Source organism: Amblyomma americanum, chromosome 8 (genome assembly GCF_052857255.1).
Source record: "Amblyomma americanum isolate KBUSLIRL-KWMA chromosome 8, ASM5285725v1, whole genome shotgun sequence".
In the NCBI taxonomy this organism is placed as follows: Eukaryota; Metazoa; Arthropoda; class Arachnida; order Ixodida; family Ixodidae; genus Amblyomma; species Amblyomma americanum.
The window spans coordinates 65,840,564-65,861,973 of NC_135504.1; the positions used below are offsets into that span (position 1 = coordinate 65,840,564).

Consider the following 21,410-nt stretch of genomic DNA (forward strand, 5'->3'; position numbering starts at 1 on the left):
TGCACCGATGGTATCAAAAGCTGTATACTGGATATATGTTAAAACACTGGTGTTACATATATCATGTTACACCAAGAGAGATGCTGTAATTGCAGACCACTGTGCATATACAGCACTGACAAAGCACACAAAAAGAACATCCAATAAGCTCAATGTCATTGTATCATCATCATCAAAGCTGCTAGACCAAAGTAGTAGGAGTACTAGGCGGTTAATGCAGCGGTGACCAAGACGATAGTGTGCCAAATGTGTCGCAATTATCGTAATTAATTGTTGAGGACAGTCGCGTCGAGTGATGAAACATAACGCATGACAGTATGAAACGACAGACGTGGCATTGAACCTTTCCCTGTGCCCCTAAACCAATCACGAAGAGGTGTATAAATCTTTTTCATCAGCAGATTCTTTCGCAGCTGCAGTTTTGTTTGGGAAGGTGCGAGCATTTCAGAATAAAAGGGAACTGAAAATCAACAGGTCGTAAGGAGCTACGAGATATTATGTGCACACAGCATAGAAAAAAATATACAAAAAACATTTTGCAATGATTGCTGCAGCCTCAATATAAGAGGACATACTGTCACTTGCGAGAACATAGCATACATATGTTGGAGCAGTACACTTAAGTGAAGAGGATAACAAACAGGATGCTTCTGCATTTTAAAAGTTCTCTCCAGGCTCGCCTAAGAGCTTACATGCAGCAATTATGTTTGTGCACCACTTCCAGTTAACTATGCTCGCTATTTTTCAAACAGTTTATTTAATCTCATTAAAGCAAGCTCTTCTGGCAATCGTAAACTGAAGCATCACTGCATGTGTCTGAGAGCTTCCCAAACGATATACAGTGGACATAGCAACCACGTCAGTCATTTCATCCACAGCTTAGGGATATATCGGCATTTACTCCATGTCTCAATAAACGCACTGTACTTAGAAGCTAAAACAATCTGAAACAGAAGCAACACAGTCCATGAATGCACACACCAGCTGAAAAAGCTAGTGCAACAGGCAGACTGGCCAAGGTCGCATTAGGTTGCATAAAGCTCACTTCTCTTCGTTAGAAGGGCACAAATAGACAATGCTAACAAGCCCAACCGTTGCCATGGAATTGGCAACAAATCAAGGAATGTTTATTTCTTTTTGCTTAGAAACAAGGTTACAGCCTAGTCAGAGCACAGGAAGCAAAATGTGCAATAGTGAGCACGAAATGGAAGGGGAAAAAAATAGATAAGCAGTTCCACTTTGGTCAAAAAGCACTGCTCTTCTTCGTATCTTTACCAAGCTTACCAACATCAAGCTTCAAAAGCATCATCAACAATGTGATGAATGCACCTTAAATCTACTTCCTTCGAATCAGCCATGGGTAATCATGCATTTGTCGAAATTAGTGCCGATTTTAGAGCCTCCTGGCTGTTTATGAATGTAAAAGAAGTAGAACAAACATAAGAGCCAATGGAGTGGTTTATTACCACATGCACACACTATTTTAAAAAGCTAGTGCAATAGGCAAATTGCCCAAGGTTGCAATACGTTGAACAAACCTCACTCAGAACAATAAAAAGAAATCTATCCAACAGGTGTTCTGCAAAAACAAACAATGTCTGTTCAAAGCGGATTCACATATTCAGAGGCACAAATAACGAAGCAGGCATTTTTTGACAGCTACAAATACTGGTCAAGAAAGGATTTATTTAATGCAGTTGTCAATACGGACATAATTATTAGTAATTACGTAATTAATAAGCTATCCACAGACATGAGTTCTAATGCAAAATTTATTACTCATGACAGTTTTATTGAAGTACTCAATAATGCCAGCACCAAAATAAAATCCCTTCTGTTCAGTAGAGAAAAATGGTGTCATTTAACAGCTAAAAGCATAATGCAACAAGTATGGAAAAAGCATGAACACAGCACAGTGTCCACAAAATTTACCCTGCTGTATGCTCAGGATTGCATCCTGCACAGTTTAGATATACTTGTAGTCTTAATACAGCCAAAAAATGGTAGGCCCGAAATAACTACACTACAACCCAGACTAAAAAAGGCCACAAGCTACAAAAACCAAGGCGAGAATTATACAGCTCATTTTCCAAACGTTTGTAAAAACTAATTGGCTAATATTTCAACACACTAAAAATACTGAAAAAGCCAGTTTTTTCACTAGTTTCAATCAAACTTTGGTTGCACTCAGGGTGAAAATCAAGGTCACACAAATACAAAAGAGCACTAAAGTGTAATCTGCAGAGCAAGCAGAGATGAAACTGCTGTGTCTAGCTCATAAAAGTAAATTTTTTTCTATACTCTAGGCCCCTTTGTCTTTGCAGAACAAAAGACATATCTGAACCTCCCATACATAGAGAAGCCCCACGTAGACGGCGATAAGCCTCACTTCGAAACAACTTGCACGCCTCATTGCACCGACAAATGAGGAAAGCCCTGACCACACGCATATTGTCCTCTCCAGAGAGGTGCTGGAAAGAGAACTGAATATCTGGCCAAAAACCCAGCAACAGCAGCACACTCTACATTAGACTTTTTTTCGTTAGCTGTCACAACTCTGCTTGCATTCACAAAAATTCTCCTGTTTGTTTAACTTCGTGTTACCAGCCAAGCGCACGAGCTGAACGATCGTTTTGAACAAGCTAGCACACACCGCTGAAGCATAAACGGCTCACCTGTCGGAGTTGATTGGCATGCCCAAAATGCACCATGTCATAACTGGGAAGATAAAAGGCAAAAAAGTAAATGCCAACAATAAGCAGCTGTTCATGAATCGCCAGCACATAAGGAATAAAGTACAAGAGTAAATGTGTGCCACATAACATGCCTATTGTTCTTTCTCATAGGCTGTAAGCACTACCTAATGCAGCTTCTACAGAGGCGTTTAATGTGATCCCTTCTAATAATAATCTGTTCATTGTAAATCCTGCCGTTAATCACAGCACAGGTTTTAGGTGAGACAGAGTGCAGCAAAGCCTGCGGTTGCGAGCAAGTCAATGCCGAAACACACTTGTTCGTGGTAATGCAGTTGACTGCCAAATTGTACAATCATGTACAACCATGTAAATGTTTGGTATACGAGAGGTTACATTAGTAGTGAGATGCCGAAAAGAAAAATGAAAGGAGAAGACGGCCAAGATTTTTTAATTCTTTTGCGCGCCATGTAAAGGTATACAGAGCATAAGTTTCTAATCTGGACATGGCTATACGTCAGGAGTACATGGGTGTGATGGCTGTGACCAACTGGGACTGAAATTTTATCAGCAGCAGCCTTGAGTTATGATAGCTTTATCGAAAAACTAGCGTATCAACCCATACGCGCGATACGCATACATCAATGAACTTCACGGATATTGCACAATCCCAAGCGTCGGGTATCGACACCCTTATTCATATGGAGTCCGAAAGCGCTTACTTACACGCCTCGATCAGCCCCCCAGGTTACGGCATCGGCAAGCAATATGCCCCCCCACCCGTCTCGAATATCTTAACGCGCGCACGTAGTAAGGCACCAGAAATGACACGATGGACAAGTCAGCACCAGAAGTGCTAGGCTCTCCCCAATTTTATCAGCGCGATACCGCGGGGTACACGCGAACGTTTTTCTCGCTTTCTAGCGCGAGTAGACTCATGCGCATTTTTCTCTGCATCACCGCTGCCGCGTGGAAAAACACAGTCGGCCTCAACCTCAACATTCGAGGCGCACACCATACCTTCCGAGCTTGTTAAAATCTTCAACACAGCGTTCTACTATTTAAGACCGCTCAATCACTGTGGTCTATGCGAAGCAAGAACTCCAAACAAGATACTGTTCGCTTTAATCAAATAAGCGAGCCCGTTCGACCCGGGTGCGCGGAGAAGAGCAACCACGCCTCCGTCATTTTTAGAGCGCGTGCGTACTACTTACGACAGAGGATTATTTTTCGGTCCCTTTCTTTTTTTTACTCCCCCTAGTCATCCGATAGCGCGAAACCAAGCGCGCGAGACACTCACCAGCCGTCGCACCAGACTCGTACGAGGCCGTCGTTCGCCGGTTCTCCGCTCATCGTGGACGCCTCGCGCGGTTTCCCCTCGTCGCTCCTTCAGGTCGCCTCCAGTGCCGGTCAAACCTTTATAAACGCGACCTCGCCAACGACGTCGTCGTGCGGGCGAGCGCTGCCTATGCGGGCAGCGGCTGATTCCACGCCAGCGGCCCAGCGGCGGCCTTGAGACTTATCGGTGTTTACGGCAGAGGTCACGTGGGCTCAGCGGGCCAATCGCTGACCTTGGTCCAGTTTCGCACTTTTTCGCGCCACCACGGCCGGTCTTCTTTCCCATTCGCCGTCTTCGGGCTGAGAAGAGATGAAATGCGAACAAACTCGACGTAAAAAAAAAAATCTAAGTCACGTAGTCAAGCAGTCAAGTCACGACTTTTTTCGTTCGCTTCTGGGCAATCATAAAGCAGCGCTCTGGACAGTCATGCGTTATCAGCGTTTTTTTTTTTTTTTCCAGTCAGCAACAATTACCAGACACGCGTGGTCACTGCATTTATTGAAGGTTGTTTCGGCCCTTGCATTTCATTTTCAATGTTCTCGCAGGCCGATGTCACTTTTTATAGTTTTTCAACGTTAAGAAGTTGTCAACCTGCCACCAATAGAGACGGCGCCACCAGTGCGTTCCGGTAGCCAAGATGGCAGCCAACATCATGCTGGTGGCGTGAAGTTCGGCCGCAACGTGCTTCTGGGGGGAATTTTTCGGCCCTAAAGTCGGTGTAGACGCTAGCCTTCCTCTGGCTGTCAACGCTGCGCCATTCGGGCCAAGGACACCGCCCTGAGCAGTGTGACGGAACGCCGCCATCATGGGTATCCTCGAGAAAATCAGCGAAATCGAGAGAGAAATCTCTCGGACACAGAAAAACAAGGGTGCGTTTGCCACGCAGTTGCTCATCTTTGCTTGATACCGTTCTAGAGGACGTCACCTGACACTCTAGCTTGAAAGCTTGTGCGGTAAAATAAAGCGCGCTCGCGTATGTCGCCGAAGTGATGACAGCGTTTCCCTGCCAGCTGCGGTCCTAGTCGGGCAAAGAATTTCATGACTTCGATGTTAAAAACAACGACACTGTTTTGTGCGAATGGTTGAAGCCCTTTGCGTCGTCATTCATTCTGTTTCTTCGTTTCAAAAAAGCCGTTGATGTGTAGACGTACTGCCTCTCGCAAAAAAATGATTAAAAAATGTTTAGGGGCCGCATTCTTCGCTGAGAATTCTTCCCTGGTGGGTTTGGCTGACAAAGCTAGGTGTTTAACCCAAGCCCTCACCCTTCTGGGTGTTTAGATCGCTGCCTACCAGGAGTGTCAAACGTGAAAGCGTTTTGGCTTCGTCCAAAGAATTGAAGGAAGGCTTTAGCTGCTTGCGAACTTATATCTCCGAGCGCAACCGTTTTGCAGCTTTGTTATTAATTATTGTCGGTTGTCAATGCCATAAGTGGCTGTACCGACAAAAGGTTGCTGTCATTGCACGTGCACACTCTTCTCAGCATCTCTGCTATTAACAGTGCTGATAATTATGTCTCTCTTTTCGTAGCTACTGAATATCACTTGGGCTTGCTCAAGGCTAAGCTAGCAAAGTACAGAACTCAACTCTTGGAGCCCCAGGGCAAATCGAAGGAGAAGGTAAGGTAACAATCACTATCTGTAGTGAGCACTTCACCATTCGTGGCAGCATTCGCATGTTGCTGGTGTTGTCGCTGAAAATAAGCTGCCATCTTTGACCATATGAAAGGAGAGTTGTTCACTAGCACACCGGAAAAAAAAAAATACAGAAGGCATTGTTTATGTGGGATAGGTGGAGAATCTGACGCAAGGCATGCGCTGCACCACTAGTTTGATGCTGCTACCAATGCCGAAGGGAGAAAAAATGTGCTCAAAGGCAAAGCAATGCTAGCTCTGAAGGTAGGTAGTATTATTTGGTCCCCTTAGAATTGTGGGTCAAATGGGTTCCTTGGCATAGTAAAATGAAAAGCATGGTGAAGTTGTTCATTTCATTTTTATTGAAGAAATCATCGCACTTAGATGGTTAGAGGCATAATATACACAGTCGCTGAAGCCAAAACAAACCTTTGACAAAGAAGTCACAATTTAAAGAAAACACTGGACAATAGCTTTGAACATCGAATGAAAGGCTTGACATTTTGTCTTTCGTATGCACTATAATGCTTCCTGAAACTATGAACCATTTAGCCCATCTGTAAGTTTCGTTAGTGGCGTAACAGAAAAAGAAAAACAGGATAATTTTTACAACAGAAAGTTTTGAATTTCAGGGTTAAAATTAATTCTTTTGTAACATGTAGGGAGAGGTACAACTAAATGAGATGTCATTATGCACTCATTATGACAATAGAAAGCTTTAAAGCATCGCAGATCAGGTGGAACGAAACACAGGCAGGCACTGCCTTGTTCTGTGTCTTCCCTCATCTAGATGGTTTTTCCTTCCTGCTGTTGATTCCCTTCATAACCTTCGTTGGTGGTGGCTCAAATGTGCGAAATTCAGCTGAGCTGATTGTACTCTTGATGTGAAGGTGCAGCTCATTTCGCGCAGTTGCAGGTGAAGTCGTTTGAAACAGGGGCTTTACTACTTTACTTCAACCAGGCAGTTTTCAAGAGGCATTCCTTTTCATGCCTCGCGTATAAGCTCTGGAGAAAAAAAAGGTTAGTACTGCGTGAATGAGACACGACAGAACAGGAACAAACACAACAACACAGGCGCAGTTTGTTCCTGTTCTCCTGTCGTGTCTCATTCGCGAAATACTAACCTTTTTTTTCTGCAATGAACCAACTAGCCCACAAGAACGTTCTACTTCGTCAGATAAGCTCTGGGCGCAGAACTGTACACCTGCTTTCGTGGGCAGGTACAGCAGATTATCGGTGAACATAAGTGCATGGCCTCAGCCACCTTTTGTAGAAAGGGCAGCCTTTCATTTCTTTCTAAATGATGTCAATCAGTTGAGCTTTATGAATCGCGTCTCTTTTTCTTTCCAGGGTGAAGGCTTTGATGTTATGAAATCAGGCGATGCACGTGTCGCTCTCATTGGCTTTCCATCGGTTGGCAAGGTAGCGTGCGATTTACTTCATACCCACTAGAACATGGGATATGGTCCAAAACAACGCTGAAATGATGTGGGGAGTCAGCAGACTTCTTTCTTAGTGCCCTCATTTGTCGCAGTCAGTATGTCAGGGGCATGCAATATGGCCTAGTGCTGGTACTGTGCTGAAATTATGTCTTCGCCAAAAGGAGCTTTATTCAGTATTGTGCAGTAACACAGGACTGTGCTGCTGGGGCACATGCAGGCATGCAGATGTAAGATTAATTTCTGCTTTGGCTGAAAAATTGCTCTTTACACTTTATATAAATTCTACCCAGAAAAAAATTGCTCAGTTAGTTTCTTTTTGAAGTGGAGTTTTACTAGATTTGGTTCTTTTCACTGAGGAGGAAAACTGAACTGTTTACAGACTAGATGGCTATACAATGTTTTTATTTGTGCGTTAACTGTCTGCTGCTCAAATTCAGGAAGCATCTTTCTCACTAGTTGGAACAAGAGGCATGAGATGGACACAGAACGGACACAAAAGTGCCCTGTCCGTATTCATTTCCTTCTTCTAGTTCCATGAAAATGTCCTGATAACTAAAAGAAAGTGATCAGAAAGCAAAAGTTCGAATTTTTTGTTTTCTACTGTTTGTTTCTGGCTGTTCTTCCCCATGCAAGAGTACAGTTATCAGTATTATGCAAGCAAGCCGCCACAGTGGCTCAGTGGTTGTGGTGCTTCGCTGTTGACCCGAAAGATGCGGGTTCGATCCCAGCCACAGCAGTCACATTTCACTGGTAGCGAAATGCTAGACACCCGTGTACTGTGCGATGTCGGTGCTCGTTACAGAACCCCAGATGTTCGAAATTATCCGCAGCACTCCACCACGGCGTCCCTCATAGCCTGAGTTGCTTTAGGATGTTGAACCCCATAAACCAAGCCAGTCATATGCAAGCAGGCAGAGCAAAATGCTTTCTTGTGCATGACACTGAATGTAAGTCTTTGCTTTGTGGCCTGATGTGCTAATGTCTTTCTGTTTTTATTGTCCTCAGTCAACACTGCTCAACATTATGACCGACACTCACAGCGAGTCGGCATCATACGAGTTTACGACGCTCACTTGTATCCCTGGTGTCATTGAGGTGAGATTTCAAGGTTCTGAGACACGAGTGAGCTTTTTCTGTAGGCCTTCTTTTTATGTTGACATGCTTTCGTATTTCAAATGATGTGTTCATTAATATACATGGATCGCCGCGTAATATTCGCCTACGGCAGTTAAATAGTTTATAATTCAATTCCTTCTTGGCTCCATTTTGGTTTCAGTTTTACCAACCAAACAATGGCTGTGACGTGTAGTTGACCTTTAGGTAATGTGAGACAGGAAAAAGAACAGCAATATAACTGCGGATACGTCGTTTGTTGTCATTCCAGCACTTGAAGCAGGATGAGTTAAGCGTTGTAGTGAATTAAAACTATGTATCAGCGTTTATATTTCAGTTCTTTTGGGGCCTCGTGGGGCCTAAAAGTCAAATGCCTGTCACAGCTATCGTTCATTCAATGAAACCAAACAGCGTGAGAGAAGAAATTCAGTTATTAGTTATTTAGCGGTGCTTGGTGAACGTCACGTGGTGATCCACGAATATAGTAATGTCTAACGCATCGTTTGAGAGAAGAAAACATGCGACTAAAATTATGTGTCTATGATCTTTTAAGGCGCATGGGGAAAAGGCCCATTGGAACCTTGCCTGTGACCTGCTGTGATGCAGTGCTTTACGGGCAGCACTGAAACATTGCAGAATGAAACACTGAGTTTGTTCTCTAAGAAGAATGGCATAAATGTGGGATGTGACAGCCGGATGGGAGCAACATTTAACTCACCCTTTTGGCTCAATAACTGTTGCAGCAGCATCCAGCCTAGGTGCTTTGTACTGCTGGAAGTTTGTGCTTGACCTGCTTACACATAACCATATCTTTGTGGCGTTTTTTTTTTTGCAGTACAAAGGGGCTAACATACAGCTTCTTGACTTGCCCGGTATCATTGAAGGTGCTTCGCAAGGTGCGTATGTGTGTTTCTGTGTACAGTTTTCAATTGTTCTGTGTCGCAAATGTCAAGGATATGGCGAGGTGACTGGAGTACTTCGTGGCATAAGTGCTTCGTGGAATTTCTCCAGCGCGGAGTTTCTCCGGCGCGGACTTTCTCCAGCACGGAGTTTCTCTAACAGCACATACCTGTAGCAGAGAGGCATAGTGAGGGTGGGCATAATGACCGGGTTCCACTTTTGCAATGAAATACATTCCATGCGCAAAAAAGTGAAATGGCATGGATCTGCTTGTTGTTTTGTTCGGGTAAATAACAGAAAAAGATAGCTAGTGTGCACAGTGCTGAGCTGAAGAGGAAGAGATCAGATCAGCTAATCTGATTAGTCAGGAGAGATCACATTAGCTAATCTGATCTCTTCCTTTTCAGCAGAGCACTGTGCACACTAGCTATCTTTTTCTGTTATTTTTATTTGCTGTAACAAAACAGCAAGCAGATATTATTGTTTGCGTTGTCACCTTTTTTTTGTGCCTTTTTTTTCAGCGTCATTTTCTCACAGTTAGGCTCACAGCTGGGTTATTATAGCCAGGTTTTTGTCAGTTTTAGAAATTGCTAACAATGTCTTCCCCTCTTCTTCGCTGTCAGCTAAGCACTAACTTAAATTGTCCGCAATGTGGTGTCCTGGCTTCCATTGAAGCAAGTGGCTGGGCACAACCAGAGCTGAGCAGTCTTTTTGCACCGTGTAACTTGAAGAGGATTGCAAAATAGTTCAGAATATCAATAATTTGATATGTAATAAGGGCAAAATGATAAGATTATCTGTAACCTAGCAGAAAGAATGCACTGCACCCGTACTAGTGCCGCGCTGCTTAAAATGACGTGCCGCTCGCCCCCGTGCTGGCAGCGCACTGCTTGGCAGACCTTGCTAGGCCTAACCAGCTTCGCATCGAAGCCGCAGCCGGCAGCATTGGAGCTAGCTTCTGCCTATGGTAAGATTTCACTAGGAACGGAAGAATCGCTCATTACAGTTGAGGTACAGTTAGTTCTTGCAGCACCTTTGGCAGCGAAGATTGGCTTTAGTTGGATTGGTTTCATCACATGGTAGTGATGTGAAGTTGAAAATGAGTACAATATGGATCGAAGGCCACCCCCAAGCATACCCCACATTAGCACCGTCACACGGTTTCCCAACCCTAGCCCTGCCAGCGGGACATGCAGTTGATATGTTTTGGTGCGCGAAAACTGATCAGAGAGCGCAATTAGGAAAAGCGTCACTTGCAGGGGTGCAGCAGGTCATTCAATGTATCGAATGATAAGCGAAATTGGAGTTCGATGTAAAAGATATCTGTCCCATACCTTTACACAGGATTTTCAAGGAGCTAATCTGTGAGTTCGATTTAGCCAATAATTGGAAATATCAAAGTTTGACTGTAGCTGCGTGGCATGCCCATTACACTCCTGCTTTGAGCGCCAGTGTTGATCAGCTGTTTTCTTTTTTTTGGTATTGCGGGCTCCCTCCAGGCAAGGGTCGTGGCCGCCAGGTGATTGCCGTGGCCCGCACTGCTGACCTTGTTGTCATGATGCTCGATGCTGGCAAGAGTGAGGTGCACAGGTAAAGAACAGCCCCCCTCCTCTTGTGTAATTAGAGCTCGTTTTCTGACATCTTTTTTCTTAGTTTTGTTTAAGTATTTAAAATAACATTTGGCCTCTTGCGTGGCATTGTATTGAAGGAAGGGTTTCTATGCTTGCCACCTTAATCTGCATAGTGATGGTAGCAAGAAAGATTTCAAGTGGTCAGAGTTGATCCAGGCCTGTTTGCGGTGAAATCCCTTTGTAGATTTTTCCTTTTCCCTTTTGAAGTTTAGCAAAGAGACTAAAAATCCATTGTAAAGTACGCTGAAACTACCTCTGTGCTGAAACTACCTCATATATTAAGAAAAGTAACAAAAATTAATGCAGATATTTCACCTTTGTACTTCATTTGCTGTCTCGTGAGTGCCACCTTTTCATGGCGTGTTTTAGATTCTTTTGGGGATGCATGTAGTGGTGCAATTTGATTTACTGGAATTAAGTGTTTGCTGTTCGTCACCTTCATCATCATGACCATCAGCCTGACTACGCCCACTGCAGGGCAAAGGCCTCTCCCATGTCTCTCCAGTTAACCCTGTCCTTTGCAGCTGTGGCCACCCTATGCCTGCAAACTTCCTAATCTCATCCGCCCACCTAACCATCTGCTGCTCCCTGCTACGCTTGCCTTTTCTTGGAATCCACTCCGTTACTCTTTAAGGACCAGCGCTTATCTTGCCATCGCATTACATGCCCTGCCCAAGCCCATTTCTTCCTCTTGGTTTCGACTGGGATGTCATTAACACGCGTTTGTTCCCTCACCCATTCTGCCCGCTTCCGGTCTCTTAACGTTCACCTTGCAATGGTTCAATTTCCTCTGGTTTCCAGGAAGCTCTTGGAGCAGGAGTTGGAAGCTGTTGGCATCAGGCTAAACAAGCTGCCACCAAACATTTACTTCAAGGTGAGCCACATGTGTTCTGGAACGTTATAGTAAAACCTGCTATAACATTCCAATGGGCCGTCCCACCCATCAAGTTCACAGCAAAATCTGGATCGGGAATTCTTGCATAGCACCCCAAATCTTCAAATTAACGGGGCTGGGGTAGGCTGGCAGCTCGAATTATCTAATAAATTATACGTTTGAAATGATGGGACTGCAGAAATTCTTCAAATTATCTGGGATTTTGGATTTTACTGTATGCGAGGCAAAATTAAGGTTTCCTGCTCCTTAGCTGTGGTCAGGGGATGCCTTGAATTTCGGGTATTGAAAGCACAGGACCTTTCACAGTTTATCCTGCACCACATAAAATGATGTCAAAGCTATTAATGTAGTCCTCCAAAATAGTCAACAGTTCGTGTTTTTAGCCTGCCACTGTTGTTGTTGTTTTTTTACCAGCATTTCTATTCTTTGCTGTGTTCTGCTCTATTTACAATGCTTGTATGTTCAGCCATGCATTTATGTATCACATGCAGTCTCCCGATTGAAAGTTGGAAGTGTAACCAAATTATATGGCTGGTCAACTTATTGGCTGAAATGAAAAAGCTGTGACCATTAGGAAGCTGAAGTGTTTCTTTTTTATCATTATTATAATTATTATTATTATTCCCCTGTATCTGAGGCAACATTACAAGAAATCACTTAGTGCGACCCGCAAAACTATGCCGTACCACTCGTTTATGGCATTGTTGTACTGTGCAACCAGCCGGTCACTTGAATTTGCTGTTCTAGGCAGAGAGGAACAGGCATCACAGGTGCTATGCCGTGCACAGGTGTGGCTTGTGCCTTCGCTGCTGTCCTTCTTGGAAGGTTTCTTGGACATCTGCATTTGAGGTTGATGTAAATTATTAGTTCTGGGCCCTCCTTACCTTGTTTTTTCAATTTCACTTCGATCACAGTAGTCCTGTTCCCGCTGTGTCTTGTTTGCAGGAGAAGAAGGCAGGAGGCCTGAGCTTCAACTCGACCTGCAACCTGACCAAGTGTGATGAGAAGCTTGTCCAGATGGTTCTCCACGAGTACAGTGAGTAACTTGACAAACTGCTTGGCTCCTGTGTCATTGCTTTTGCTGTTAAGAACAGCAGGGAAGGAGCAAGATAGTGGTGGACTCCCGTTAATTCGAATGTGCTTAATTCGAACGACCGATTTATTTGAACTGTCATTTTGGTCCAGTCGGCATCAAAAGTATTAAAAGGGCTCTGCATATTTCGGATTGGTTTTCGATTGCCTTCATATCATTGTTGTTTTGCTAGGTGGCGTAGCAGTGTCAGGGACAAAGGCAGTAGCCTCAACACAGCTGCAGAGTTTAGTAGAAAAGAAAATTGGTTTTGAGGAAAGGAAATGACGCAGTAAATGTCACCCATATCTTGGGTGGATACGTGAACCACACCCCGTAAGGGAAGGGACAAAGGAGGGGGTGAAAGAAAGAGGTAGCAAAGCCAGTGTTTGCTACTCAGCACTGTGTTGCGTGCTGTATGTCCTGCTCACCTTCTGCCTCTCTTTTGGCTATTCCCACATGGTTCAGATGTGTGGCTGGAAGGGCTGAAGGATATGTGTTAACCCTTTCACTGCCTCTCCCTAGATAACTCGGGCGACCACATATATGCACTGCCTGCTTCTCACGAGTATACTCGTTTTGGCTTTTTAACTCTCTCCCTGCCGCTCCCGATAATACTCGCGCAAAACATAATAATGCAAGCATGTAGCGCCATCTATGGAGAGGCCTCATAAATAACACAGAACTTGTAGGATGACTTTCCAATAGGTGGAGCGCATGTTCCTTCACCCGCATCGCTTTGTAATCGCCTCGGCAGAATAGCCATGGCAAGGCAGCGTACGTCGTGCGTCCGCGGTTTGACGGACGAAGAAATTCAAAAACTGCTCATGAATTCGGACTCCGATGACAGTGACAGTGACGAAGCAGCCCGTCTAAGTGCCTTGTCGAGTGATGACAGCGATGAAGAGCCCCTTCCACAAAGAAATCCGCGTAAGAGGAGGAAATGCAACGAGCGGGATTTCTCCTGGAAGAAGAAGGAGTTCAAGCTTCAGGACCATGCTTTCGACCTATCTTCTTCAGGAATCTGCAATGACATCACAGCAGCGTCCAGTGAGCTCGAGATTTTTTAAAGCTTGTTTACGCCGGACATTGTGGAAGGGATTGTGGATCAAACTAAAATTTTCCAACGCCAAGTACATGGCGCACTCGCACCGACGGCCGGATCCCGCATACACCAGTGGAAAGATATGACTTCGTGTGAGTTTTGTGTATTTCTTGCTGTCTTAATGCTCATGGCTCATTCAAGAAAAGGTACTATTGCCCAGTATTGGTCCACGGATCCCCTCTTGAGCACACCTGCACTCTCGAAGTTGATGAGTCGCAACCGCTACTTGCTCATATTGAGGTTTCTTCATTTTTCCAATAATGAAGATCAGATCCATCGTGGCAGGCTGCACAAAGTGCGCTCTGTTCTCCTGACGCTTCGGAAAAACTTTCAAGGGGTGCTATCACCATATCAAGGTCTTTGTATTGACAAAAGCCTGCTCCTTTTCAAAGGCCGATTGGCGTTCAAACAATATATCCCATCCAAACGAAGCAGGTTAGGCCTGAAATCATTCGTGCTCTGTGATGTGAAAGCAGGCTTAGTGCTAGACATTGTGTTGTACACTGGATCCTCTACTGAGATCCACGACTCTGAGATGGGATATGGAGCATCAGTTGTCCTCACGTTACTGGACAAGTACCTGGGCAAGGGTCACGTTCTCTGGGTGGACAACTGGTACACCAGTCCCGCCCTCTTCACCTACCTTCTTGAAAAAAAGACTAATGCTTGCGGTACAGTCCGGAGGAACAGGAAGGGTATCCCACGTGAGGAGAAAAGACCAGAAGAAGGGGAAGCCAGCGAGATGTGCTACGATCAGCTTCTCTTCGTTTGCTGGAAAAGACGAACGTGAGGTGCTCATGCTGACAACGAAGCATAAGGGTGGCATGGTAGAGTCCGGGAAAGTGGACAAGAAAACGGGCGAGAGCAGAAAGATTCCCCTGTGCGTGTCCAAGTACGACTTATGCATGGGTGCTGTGGACAAGGTCGATATGGTTGTGACCGTGACCGGTACTGTCACAAGGAAGTCCATGAAGTGGTACAAGAAGTACTTCTTTCACCTCTTGAACATTACCATTCTAAACAGCCATTTACTCCAAATCACAGCATCTGGTAAAAAAAGAAGCATGGCAGACTTTCGACTTGAACTTGTCCGCCAGCTAATCGAGAAGTACCATGAGGGACACTCGAAGCCAAAGGGAGGACGCCCTTCGAAGGGTGAAGATCCAACACGGTTGATAGCGCGCCACTTCCTATCTCTAATACCCCCGACTACCGCGAAGCAGAACCCAACACGAGCCTGCCGCGTCTGTGCTAACACGCAGCATCATCCAAAGCAGCGAAGAGAGTCTCGCTATCTGTGTTCCAGCTGCGAGGTGCCGCTTTGTGTGGTACCTTGTTTTGAAGAATATCACACCAAAAAAGTTTTCTAAACACATGGACATCCTAATTAGCAGATACTCATTTTGCTAATTAGTCAAGTGTCAATTTTTTTTATTCAGTACAACTGATATCTATATGTTAATCATGAATAAAATGTTTACATGACCTTCAGAGCATCTTAATGCCTTGCTAGCATAAAATTTCCATGAAAGAAGTATGCAAAAAAAAAAAACAGCAGGGAGTATGCAGTGGTAAGAAAAAAACCCGGCAGCGAAAGGGTTAAAATGCTTCACTTTACCTCAGCACCTGTATTTTATGGAGAGACGCATTGCAACTACATGACTGTGAGTGCCATACGGTGCAGAGATCTTCAACGCGGAGGTCCTCTTCCGCGAGGACTGCACGCCAGAGGAGCTGATAGACGTGATCCTGCGCAACCGGGTATACCTGCCCTGCCTCTACGTCTACAACAAAATCGACCAGGTCTCCATTGAGGAGGTGGACCGGCTTGCCCGCCAGCCGCACAGTGTCGTCGTCAGGTGAGCCTTGTGACTTGGACTTGGTTTGGAATTAGTTCACTTAAGTGGAAGAGAGTGTTATGGTTTAGTTTTGTCTATGCAGTTAGGTCGTGACAGTTTCCTGCATTTTTTAACTTCTGCAGAAATGCACCAGTGAGTTGTAGCCCTCAACCCTGAAACAACTCGGAGCTGTGTAACTGTGAACAAAGCTGTGCTGTTCGCACATTTACAACTGTTTAAACACTATAGTGGTTAAATGTCTGCTAGCAATCTACAGTTTCTGATTTCTCACTTCCCTGACAATTCACGGTATATCCACTGCCCTAATACAACTGCACGTTCAACACATTCTCTGGACTTGCAGAATATTTGGATACAGCAGAACCAATGTTTAGACCTATGCCTGGGGACTTGCAACCACATTGCTGTGCAAGGAACATTCCCTGTAGGAATAGCTGCAGCCGGGCAGTAGTAACAGAGGAACTTAATAAACTTTGTGTGCAATCTCTGTAAGGCTTCAGGTGTGGAGCTGAGGCCCCATTAGCAAGAGTTGTTGTCGGGCTAGTTGGTTATCGTCTTGTAAAGCCATAAAGAATTGCACTCGTCCTGTCTGTGCGTCTTTCTTACTGAGCCTCCGGCACTAGGATTTTGGATTCTTCTTTGAAGTGGTGTTTCTGGCATTGCTTGTAAAATTCTGTGGCTTAGTTTTGCAGTAAAGCACTCAGTAACGCAGGCACGAGAACAGTGAAGTAAGGTACAAGACTATGACAGGGTCCAGCACGTGTGCTGCTAGCAGAATGCGCGAGAGATTGGAAATTGTTCTTTCGTTCGCTTCATCTGTTCCTTTCCTGTCCTGTCCTCGATCCGCACAGTTGCAACATGAAGCTGAACCTGGATTACTTCCTAGAAAGGCTGTGGGAGTACCTGGCTTTGATTCGGGTCTACACCAAGAAGCGTGGCTGTGAGTGTTTGTCATCATATAATAGCCCCCTTTTTTTTTAATTCATTGACACTTTCAACACAACTCAAGTACTGTAGAAAATGTGGCGGTTTGACTCCTGTTTTTTGCATTTTTTTTTCTCTAGGTCCTCCTGACTTTGACGGTGGCCTTATTCTTAGGAGGAATGCTACAGTTGAACACGTGGTAAGCGTCTTGGATGTTGCACACTGTTTCTTAACTGGACTGCTGGTCGTAGAAACAAATAACAAGGTCTGTTGGCAACAAAAGGGCTCCATTATGTTTCCTCGTATGATTCTTGCAAATGATTAGTTTGAATTTAGTGTTATTCTTTGCAAACGAAGCCTAGTAAATGAGCTCATGTTTTGTTCCTGTCTAATTCATGCCCTGTAGAGGGGCTAGTCGGGTCGCATCCGCTTGGTGCATTTTTTTCAAAATCAGTTCTGCAGCTGCGTTGCAAGTTGTTCCATTGTGCATGAAAAGCTGCATGGGTGTTGCCCACTCTATGAGGGTGGAGGTGTTCTGCGCCATTTTTTGATAATCTATCCTCTTGGTGGTGGCAGCAGGTCTGAAATATTTGGGTCTTCCTTCTCACCTCTTTTGCAGTGCCATGCAATCCACCGTAGCATTGTCCATGTCTTCAAGTATGCACTCGTCTGGGTGAGTCCCTGGCTTTGAATTTCATGACTAGCCCAGTTTTCTTTTTCTTTATTTATTTCTCTTGCTTTCTCATAGTTTCTTCTTTCTCTCATCCCTTCTTTTTTTTGTCACCTTGGTATGGTGTGACATTCTTCTGGCTCCACTGTAGCTTCTTTCAGGCTGAAGCGCATTTTCAAACACACCGTGCAAGTGAATCATTACAATTTGAAATCATTTGATTGCATCATCATTGTGCCTATTTAATGACATATTGCATAGTGCATCAGTACTCTCAGCACTTGTGTTAATGGCAGTGCACCTTGTCAAAATGCTTGAAAAGTTGATCTACCGTGGTAACTTGGTGCACCTTACTATATAAATCAAGCTAGACATTATGCGAGATTGAAGTGAAAGTAGTCTGTAGCCTCATGGGGTGCAAATGGTGTGAGCCTGCTGTAAAGTATTTAGTAGGCCTTCTAGTTTGTTCCATATACAAACTTGTCCACGATTGCATAGTTGGTGAATATTTTTTAAAGGTCGTCCGCAGATAAACTACCCCTCCCACACCCCCACTTCTGGAAGCATCCAAATTCATCCCTCCCGTATGTGTATGACTCCCAATACCAACGTAAAATCAATCAATGGTAGCCGAGTTACTGTGAGCACCTCGGCACAGATGGGAGGCAGGACAGAGAACGTCACAACATCGAACACACAAGCACCCACTTGAATGCTTACAGGGCTGTCATCATTGTGCTAAAAAAAAAAACCAACTCTCCCATTTCCTGCCCACCCGTGCACTCCTTCCCCCACCTTCCTCCAAGCTAAACTCCGCTTTCTGAGATCCCTCCCTTCTCCTGACCCGCCGCAGTGGCTCAGTGGTTAGGGCATCTCAACTACTGATCCAGAGTTCCCTGGTTCGAACCCGACGGCAGCTGCGTTTTTATGGAAGAAAAACACTAAGGCGCCCGTGTGCTGTGCGGTGTTAAAGATCCCCAGGTGGTGGAATAATATTCCGGAGCCCTCCACTACGGCACCTCTTTATTCTTTCACTCCCTCCTTTATCCCTTCCCTTCCCGCGCGGCTCAGGTGTCCAAGGATATACGAGACAGATAATGCGCATTTGCTTTCCCCAAAAACCAATTATTATTCTTGTAAACCAGCGCAACTGCTCGAAGCCAAACAGAAAGGGACAAAACGTTAAATCGTCAACAACGTTACAAGACGTCAACAATGTTAAATCCGCCTCGTGTGGTAGAAGCCCATTTGTGGCCCTTTTTTTTTTTTATAACCGGGTGATCACCGGATGCCCTGCAGATGTACCACAGGGATATGTAGGTGCGAGGCCAGAGGCCATCACACCATCACTTGGATAAGTAGGTGTGAAGCCGGAGCCATGACACCATCACTGGGATTAATGCACTAGGACCGAGCCGAGGTTAGCGAGCTTCCCCCAAGCGTGGCTCCCACCCCGAGGTGCCGAGGCTCCAACGGGGGAACACTTGTACCCTTGGGTGACCGGTGGCTGTCCGGCGGAAAGGAGTCGAACCCCCGTCCTCCCGCAGCTGTTTGGCTTCGCCCACCAGTTCATGTTGTACAATTATTATTATTATTATCCCCTGAGCCAGCTAATGCTGAGCATGCGCGTTACAAACTCGGAACAGTCCTGCAAGTTCTTTTTTTTTTTAACTGCTTTTTCAGGGGACCAGCACCAAGTACAGTCCACAGAGGGTTGGCCTACAGCACGTGGTTCATCACGAAGATGTCGTGCAGATTGTCAAAAAATGATGGAACCTCTGCTCCCTAGGAACTTTTGATGTCTGCTTGTCGATGCAATTTCACCTCAGGATTTTTCTTTCTTGTCTTTACGGCTGCATTTGTATTGTCGAGGAAGGAACACTAAAGCAGACAAGCCCAGTGCTTCCGTCTGATGGCAGTCACCAGAGGCGTTGGCCGCTGTTACAGCTTGCATGTAGCATGTGGGGGGAAGGGGGGGGGGGGGGGGGTGTACATGTCACCAGAAATCGGCCACAGCATCAATAGGGCAAGCATATGTGCAGTTGGTGACTGCGGTTTAGAAATTCATGAACATTATTTGAGGCTACCGACCAGACCAAGTACCAAGGATTTTCGATTCGGGCAAATTGCTTGCACATAGCAATGTTTATATCATACTGCAGTGGGCTAAGTATGAACAGTTTGTGCCTCACACAATGAGAGAATGTAATGTTAAGCTGAATATCTTGCAATTCTTTGCAGATAGTGATAGTAGACACAAATTGTACAGCCGTCCTTGCATATGTGATACACTGTGTGGGGAGGGAAAGGTGGAGGGAAGAGGCCTTGGCAAGGGATATCTTTGAAGCAGCAGTATGAAGGCAGATTAAGAAGATCTTTGTTATAAATAAAATATTGCAATAAAATTTGTCAATAACAGCGTGGGTCCCACATTTTTAAGCTCTTCTATGCAAATTTGGCGGTGTGGAAGAGCTTGCATTATACCAAAATGTACTGAAAAACAAATGTGTACAAATTATTGCAAGCTGTAGTACTTGAATAAAAGTAGGCAGTAGGAAAATAACCTGTTCTGCTAAAATGCCATGTAAACTGACCTTTAATTCTCCCTCTGTTGAGTTATTGCTGCCTGTGACACTAGCCTTGCTTAGGTCACTAGCTCGCACAACTGCATGAGGTTGGTGAGAGTGCCCTGACCTCCTTGGGCACACAGGGTGAAAAATTAAAAGCATGCTATAAACTGCAGGAACTAGGAACAGTTTTGCCCTGCCAAATGGGCCAAGGCAGTCCCTGTAATAGCAAGCATGAAGAAAGTGAGTAGTCATGCCTATTTTGCATACTACTTGCATTCATTTTGGGACTCTAGTCTGCTGTTGCTTGTCACTCATCAGGCATGTTCAGTATCCAATGAGAACAAAGAAGCACTGAATATATTTTCCACTATCTGTCCTGAATGGAACATGCAAAAATGAAAACTTGAAATTTAGTGAGTATGTTGTAGTAGAACACCACCTCCAGACCCTTGTGCAGTTTCAAGTGCTTTAATTGAGAAAGAATGCCAACCAAAATAAGATAACACCATTTCACAACCTACTCGCTTATTTCATAAAGTGTGACTGCAGGAGAGTTTGCGTTCAGTGACTGAACGGTTGACTGTATGAGGGCTGAAAAAGCCAAGCTGCAACTTGCCCGCAGTGGCATGTTTTCCTTTGAGTTTGTGGTGCGTTCATTGTTAGTTCAAGCCTTTCTTTGCCCTCTGCTGTGCAGTGCAGGTCACTGGAAAGCATTCTTTCCAAACGTGGTCATGCACCATTCAAAGAGAACAGAGCGAGAAATTCATAGAAGGACTGTTTTTTTTTTTTTGTCAGCAGAATGCTCACCAGTGATAAAATTGCCGTGGAAAGCTGCATGCTTTGGGAAATAATTATAGAATATAGTTTATAGTAGTGGGCCTTTGTTTTTTGGGTTTTATTTCTTGTGGAACTTGGGGGGGGGGGATAGATATCGGGGTACTGTTTTCCGGAGTTCAAATTAGTGTTGAAATTAGGTTATCCAGCAAAATATTTTCACAATTTAGGTGTCTTTGGGCTATTTTTTAAATCAGTTTTAAGTAACTATTAGCTCTCATTGTTGCTCGATACATTAAAATGTAGATTTGCTCTCATTACTTCCACAAGCACTAGGCGAAATTCTAGAGGCCCGTGTACTGTGCCATGTCGGGGCACGAACCCCAGGTGGTCGAAATTTCTGGAGCCCTTCACTACGGTGTCCCTCAAAGCTCAAGTTGCTTTGGGACGTTAAACCCCCATAAACCATAAACTCCACAAATGGCAGTCTGCACTAAAAGAGCTGAGATATTTTTTTTATTATTAGTTATTTTGTCACACATTGCCATCCTCACGTGCACAGCTTCTGTGCCTCTGTTAGACCTTCCTGCCTTTGTATATTCATTGCAAAAACTTTCAACACCACAGCAGGCGTTTGAAATGCGCAACAGCCTTGGATCAGGATGTTGTTAGCACGAATAGCACTTGATGCAGCAAACAAAGCATCCTGTTGGTGCCTGCGTTCTGGATTCTGACATCAAAGGCCTGTACTTTTCGAACTCACCCAAAAATTGAACCATGACGTGGACAAGCATT

The 21,410-nt window shown here is 44.7% G+C and overlaps 2 protein-coding genes across 3 annotated transcripts in view; one reads left to right on the forward strand and one right to left on the reverse strand.

Moving 5' to 3' along the window:
- Pect (phosphoethanolamine cytidylyltransferase) overlaps window positions 1-4,214 on the reverse strand; it is a 30,018-nt gene extending 25,804 nt beyond the window's left edge. The window contains exons 1-2 of one of the 2 annotated variants that reach the window (XM_077635033.1): window positions 3,994-4,214; window positions 2,676-2,718 (exon numbers count right to left, since the gene is read on the reverse strand). In XM_077635033.1, the coding sequence (XP_077491159.1) occupies window positions 2,676-2,718; window positions 3,994-4,046 (96 nt within the window). In that variant the 5' untranslated portion in view covers window positions 4,047-4,214. The remainder of the gene's footprint in view (window positions 1-2,675; window positions 2,719-3,993) is intronic. The other variant, XM_077635034.1, reaches the window with a different exon arrangement.
- Window positions 4,215-4,643: 429 nt separating this feature from the next.
- LOC144101817 (developmentally-regulated GTP-binding protein 2) lies at window positions 4,644-19,689 on the forward strand. Its single transcript, XM_077635035.1, has 13 exons — window positions 4,644-4,901; window positions 5,560-5,648; window positions 7,014-7,085; window positions 8,111-8,200; window positions 9,054-9,114; window positions 10,618-10,708; window positions 11,551-11,623; window positions 12,590-12,680; window positions 15,503-15,677; window positions 16,529-16,617; window positions 16,742-16,800; window positions 17,221-17,274; window positions 18,955-19,689. The coding sequence occupies exons 1-13, from the start codon at window positions 4,838-4,840 to the stop codon at window positions 19,039-19,041; spliced, it is 1,095 nt and encodes a 364-aa protein (XP_077491161.1). The 5' UTR covers window positions 4,644-4,837; the 3' UTR covers window positions 19,042-19,689.
- The last annotated feature ends 1,721 nt before the right edge of the window (window positions 19,690-21,410 follow it).

What these genes read in the sequence shown, in the direction of transcription:
- LOC144101817 (XM_077635035.1), top strand. Translation starts at nt 4,838, where the DNA reads ATGGGTATCCTCGAGAAAATCAGCGAAATCGAGAGAGAAATCTCTCGG. An exon ending in GGCAAGAGTGAGGTGCACAG is followed by an intron (nt 10,709 to 11,550) that starts GTAAAGAACAGC and finishes TCTGGTTTCCAG; the next exon opens with GAAGCTCTTGGAGCAGGAGT. An exon ending in TCAAGTATGCACTCGTCTGG is followed by an intron (nt 17,275 to 18,954) that starts GTGAGTCCCTGG and finishes CTGCTTTTTCAG; the next exon opens with GGGACCAGCACCAAGTACAG.